General features: G+C 62.3%; 1 protein-coding gene across 1 annotated transcript in view; it reads left to right on the forward strand.

Annotated features, from left to right (window-relative positions):
* Positions 1-2,180: 2,180 nt before the first annotated feature.
* AGO2 (argonaute 2, RISC catalytic component) overlaps positions 2,181-5,483 on the forward strand; it is a 23,333-nt gene continuing 20,030 nt past the window's right edge. The window contains exons 1-2 of the mRNA XM_015561416.1: positions 2,181-2,485; positions 4,690-4,810. Of these exons, the coding sequence (XP_015416902.1) occupies positions 2,196-2,485; positions 4,690-4,810 (411 nt within the window). The 5' untranslated portion in view covers positions 2,181-2,195. The remainder of the gene's footprint in view (positions 2,486-4,689; positions 4,811-5,483) is intronic.

Genomic DNA, 5,483 nt, shown 5'->3' on the forward strand with positions numbered 1-5,483 from the left:
AAGGGTCCCGGGTTCAATTCCCGGTCAGAGCACTTGCCTGAGTTGTGGGCTCGATCCTAGTAGGGGGCGTGCAGGAGGCAGCCGGTCAATGATTCTCTCTCATCATTGATGTTTCTATCTCCCTCTCCCTTCGTCTCTGAAATCAATAAAAATATATTTTTAAGAAGCCGGAAGGAGACAGAGCTGGTGGAGCTAGGGTATTACTGTGTCGCTGTCGCAGTCCTGGTGTTGCTCTAACAGCGTCGTGCACAGCAGGGTGGACGGTCTTTGTGTCCCAGGGCAGGCCCTGTAGGAGGAGCAGGTGTTGGGGACGTGGGAGGAGCAGGCGCCCTTGAGGAACGGGCCCAAGGCTGGCCCGTGTCAGCGTCAGGTTTAAGCGAGGCGAGGCCATCAGGCCTGGCGGGCGGGGCTGGGGTGGCGCTGGGGGCCCTGGCGCAGGGTCACGTGACCTGCTGGGCTGCCGAGACGTGGACGCACCGCCACCACTTGCTGGCTGGCCCGGCAGCTCCCAGGAGGCCACGCGTGACACGGAGAAAAAAAAAGCTGTCCCTCTCTGCTCCTGGGCACGGTGGGGGCCCTGGCGCAGGGTCACGTGACCTGCTGGGCTGCCGAGACGTGGACGCACCGCCACCACTTGCTGGCTGGCCCGGACGCTCCCGGGAGGCGACGCGTGACACGGAGAGCCGTGCTTTTGCGAGTCCCTGTCCCTGGCGCCCGCCCCGGCACGTACGGCGTGTTGTGCAATCTGTGAGCGTGTCATCTGTGAAGTCACGGCAGGGAGAGGCCTGAAGGCTTCCAGATGGAGCTGCGTGAGGCCAGTAACCTCGGGCTCCAGGCTGCGAGGGGAGGAGCGCGGAGCAGCTCCCATTGCCGTCCGAGAGCGCGCTCCAGGGGACGCGGGTGTGGAAGGCTCTGGATCTTTCTTAATTCAGAGGATTAAGAAACCGCAGACATTGGAGTGAAAATTAGAAGTATTCAATTATTGGGGGGAAATTTTCCTAAAATCACAGTTTATCTTTTAAAAACATATCTTTATTGATTTCAGAGAGGAAGGGCAGGAGAGAGAGAAACATCAATGAAGAGAGAATCATTGATCAGCTGCCTCCTGCACGCTCCCTACTGGAGGTTGAGCCTGCAACCCAGGCATGTGCCCTTGATCGGAAATCAATGTGCCCTTCAGTCCGCAGGCTGGCGCTCTATCCGCTGAGGCTGAGACCACAGTTCTAAGGCTCTAGTGGAATCACTGCACATTTTAGTGGGGATGGAGCCCCTCCTACTTCCTTTGGGGGCACACCCCGTCCAGTCGGCGGTGTGAATAGTGGTGCCGGCCATCGATGACTCGCCTGTCTCCTTGCCGTCTCCCGTGCAGGCGAGGTGACACCGAGCGTTTTGAGTGCCCTCTGAGCGAGGCGCTGGCTCTGTGGAGACCCGCTGGTCTAGACTAGAGGTGCTGAGTCGCGGTTTCCGGGACCAGAGAGACCGTGGCCATGCAGGTGCCCGTGGGCCCCCGCACAGCTGTGAGGGGCCCGGGAGTCCCCGGAGGAGCTGGTAGGCGTGGTGTCTGGTGGCCACAGTGGAGGGCAGGCTCCGTGTGACTCACCTCTCCTCGCCATCAGAGTGTCGGTGTCCTCGCAGGTAAGCGAGGGGGATCGAGGAGGGCCTGCGCTCCTACTGTGTGTCACGTGCTCTCAGACCCTCGGAGATGCTCATGTTCCCACTGGGGAGCCAGGCACCTCAGTTGCGGCTGTAGCACAGGCCGGCACGCCTGCACTGGGCACGCGAGGGAGGGAGGGCGCCGGCGCTGTGAGGAGCTGATGGGCCCCGGGGGGGTGAGGCCGGGCCAGGTTGTGGGGACTTGCAGGTACCTAGGTGCCGAGTGGTGCTGGGGAGCCACGGAGGCGCTGGGCAGGTGACTCAGACACGGCCTGGAGGCAGAGAGCACTGGGCGGCGGTGGGGGGGGCGGTGACTGAGGGACAGCAGATGGACGGTGACGAGGGCCGTGCAGTGGCCGTGGATGAGGTGGGAAGGGTTTTGGCGGTGGGCAGACCAGGCTGTGATGGCAGGAGGGGCTGCGGGCGCAGGGCTGTGGGCTGTGAGCGCTCAGCAGGGAAAATGGCAACGTTTCAGTGGTTCGGGCAGAGCCAGGGGAGGACGGGGGCGGGGGCACTGGGCGTGGGGTCCGGGGAGGGGGAGGATGGCCCAGCCAGGACCATCCTGCTTCAGGGAGCCGCCCGTCCCGTTCCCGTTCCTGTTCGGTTCCCGCGTGACGTGGCCTCTTTGCCTTGCAGTGCTCGCCCCTCCGGCGCCGCCGCCGCCCCCCATCCAAGGATATGCCTTCAAGCCCCCGCCCAGACCCGACTTCGGGACCTCGGGGAGAACAATCAAGTTACAGGCCAACTTCTTCGAGATGGACATTCCGAAAATCGACATCTATCACTACGAGTTGGACATCAAGCCAGAGAAATGCCCGCGGAGAGTGAACAGGTACCGTGGCCTCAGGACGGGTCAGTCGGTCGGTCGGTCGGTGTGAACTTTGCTGCAGACACAGGTGCTGGTCAGCTCGGTCCAGCGGGGCCTCCCGATTCCTCCCCCGGAAGTTCCTTCCCGTCACGTGGATGCTGTGGAAAGCGGCTTTGTCTCGCGGTGCAGTGAGGTGCGCGTCCAGACGCTCACAGCCGCTCAGCCCCAGGGTGGTGCCCGCCCCTGCCCGCCGGCCCTGCCCTCTGGGGTCGTGTCCGAGCCGTGTCGCCGCGGGTTCGGCCCGTGTTCCTAGGTGGACCGGCATCCTTGTGTTAGGAGCTTCTTGTTTTACTGCTCAGGACCGTCTGACATGAATAGCTCATCATTTCATTTATTTTTCTATTTATTGTTCTTTTTTAATCCTCACCTGAGGGTGGTTTTTTGCCTATTTCTCCCAGGCAGCGGCCTGCCTTTCCTTTTCACAGGTGAAGGTATCTTAAGAGAAAGACGTTTGATTTTTCTATCGTCCTGTTAATCTTTTCTTTCACAGTTGAGACTGTTTATGTGCTGAGACATCTTGTCTGCCCGGCTTCTTACAGCTTTTTCTCTTTTGCTTCCCTCCAGAAGGTCAGGTCTATAGCTGGCTGTTACTTCAGTCTGTAATTTGTTACACATAATTACCTTCATCTTTAAACCCGACCTTTCAATCCTGGCGTCTGCCCAACCTTGACACGTTGTGTTATTGTTGACGTGTTGCTGGATTCCTTTTGTTACTGCTTTGTTTCTGCGTCTGTTTATCAGTGAGATTGGCCCATGATCACCTTGTCGGGCGTTGAGATAAAAGCTTCGCTAGCCTTGCCCGGCCGCGTGGCTCAGTGATTGAGCATCGACCTATGGACCAGGAGGTCGTGGTCCGATTCCCGGTCAGGGCACATGCCCAGGTTGCAGCTCGATCCCCAGTGGGGCGTGCAGGAGGTGGCCGATCAGCGATTCTCTCTCCTCATTGATGTTTCTCTCCCTCCCCCTCCCCCTCTGGAATCAATAAAAATACATTTTAAAACAACGAAAGCTTTGCCAGCCCCAGAGAGTGGTTGGGCGGCGCCCTCTCCATTCTGCTCGCGGGCATGTTATCAATGTGGGTGGAGCTCCCAGCGTAGCCACCTGACCTTGAGGCCTTGGACGCCTTGGCCATGAAGACGGGCCTTGAGGCTTGGGAGCCGTGGCTGGAGAGGCGCGGTGGCCAGTGGCACACGGAGGCGCAGGGGCGTTGGGTGGAGGCCCTTGCTTTGTGCTGCCCGGGTTGTGATCTCCCAGGTGGTGTCGGAGGCCGGGAGGCCTGGTGCGTTCTCGGTGGCGCCATCAGAGGAGATGCATGGAGAGGTTCCGTCTGCCCCGGGGACTCCTGGGCACGGGGTGTCCGGGCCGGACTGCTGGGTCCCTGTGATTGTGCTGTGCAAGGTCGGCGGGCAGAGCTGGGCAGGCCGGCTGTCCGCGCTTTCTGGGGACGGAGGGGGTGCCTTTGATTCTTGCTTCCTGACGGGGCAGGGCTGCCCGAGAGAAGCCTGAGCAGAGCTGGGCTCAGGCCCCAGCGTGGGGAGGCTTTAGGTACCCGTCCCCCGCCCTCTGTCCTGCTTTCAGGGTTCGTCTCCCCTTTACCACATCCTCCTGCTGGCCACTCGCTCTCCGTCCTTCACATGTCTGCCTGGAGGGCCGCAGGGCCAGGCCGGGGTCACGGTCATCCCGCCTGTACTTTGCTAGGCACTGTGTGCGCTCGCGTCAGGTGGTCGTGAGTTGAATTGTGGTGCCGCGAATGGCCCTGAGCTGCTGGCAGACGTGCCTGCGTGGCCCGGCACCTCCGCGGGGCGTGGCTCTCACGTGGCCCGTGGTGCCGGGGGCACTTGGCGGAGCAGCTCCTGTGAACCGGGGTCAGCTGCTGTGAGGCCCGAGGACAGACAGCACCCACGTCGGGCGTCAGCGGACACCCACGGCGCGCACGGCCCTGCGGGCGGTGCCTGGGCCGCTGGTCAGGCCACTCAGGGTCTGAGGGAAATTCAGGGTCCTTGTCCCAGAGCCCGACGGAGCGGCCCCACCGGGATAGTGCCGGGCGTTCCTGCGGGGCCGGCGGGGGGCCGGGGGCCTCACGTTCCTGATGAGCCGAGGCTGGGAGGGTGAGGCTCCTGGGCCTCTTGTCCGCTCTTAACATTTCGCTCGCGTCTGTCCTGTTGCAGGGAAATAGTGGAGCACATGGTCCAGCACTTTAAAACTCAGATCTTCGGGGATCGGAAGCCAGTGTTCGACGGGAGGAAGAACCTCTACACAGCGATGCCCCTTCCGATCGGGCGGGAGAAGGTGAGTCCCGGGCGGGGCCTGGGCCCTGCGTGTGGCCGGCTGTACGGGAACCGTCCTGCGGGGGAGCGCGCTGGCCTGTCAGGACGCCGCCCGGTGCCCTGGGAGACAGGAGTTGAGGTCTTGAAACCACTGGGCTTTCCCGTGTGAGACAGGCCCACGTGGCAGGTGCCTCCAGGTGTGCAGACAGGAGCCGGGTGGCCCCTGGGGTGGTGACGCCTGAGGAGAGGTGCCCACACGGCTGTAGGCGTGTGCGTGCGTGTGTGTGTGCGTGTGTGTGTGTGTGTCCGTGGCAGTAAAACAAGGCTGACTTTCGCCTGTAGCCAGTGGTTCACCTGGAGTGACCGACACGGGGAGGCCTGCGTGCTCCCAGCCGCCCTCTCTTCCCGTCTGTGTCCTGCTCCGGGGCGAGTGGCTGTTTAAAAAGTGGTCAAGTTCCCGCTTAGAAGGTGTCCCCGCGGGCGGCTCAGCGCGGAGGCCTCGCCGGCTGCCCGCTGTCCGTGCGCCCGGCAGGCTTGCGGTGTTTGCTGTGTGTTTAGTGATCACCCTGAGGAGACAGAGCTCCTGCGCCCGTGGGCGGCTCCGGCTCCGGCGGGGGCTGTGCCCGATAAGAGCAGAGGCGTTGGGCCAGGCGCCTCGTGATAAGGCTCCGTGCTGAAGGCCGGTGGCACAGAGA

Source organism: Myotis davidii, unplaced genomic scaffold (genome assembly GCF_000327345.1).
Source record: "Myotis davidii unplaced genomic scaffold, ASM32734v1 scaffold30, whole genome shotgun sequence".
In the NCBI taxonomy this organism is placed as follows: Eukaryota; Metazoa; Chordata; class Mammalia; order Chiroptera; family Vespertilionidae; genus Myotis; species Myotis davidii.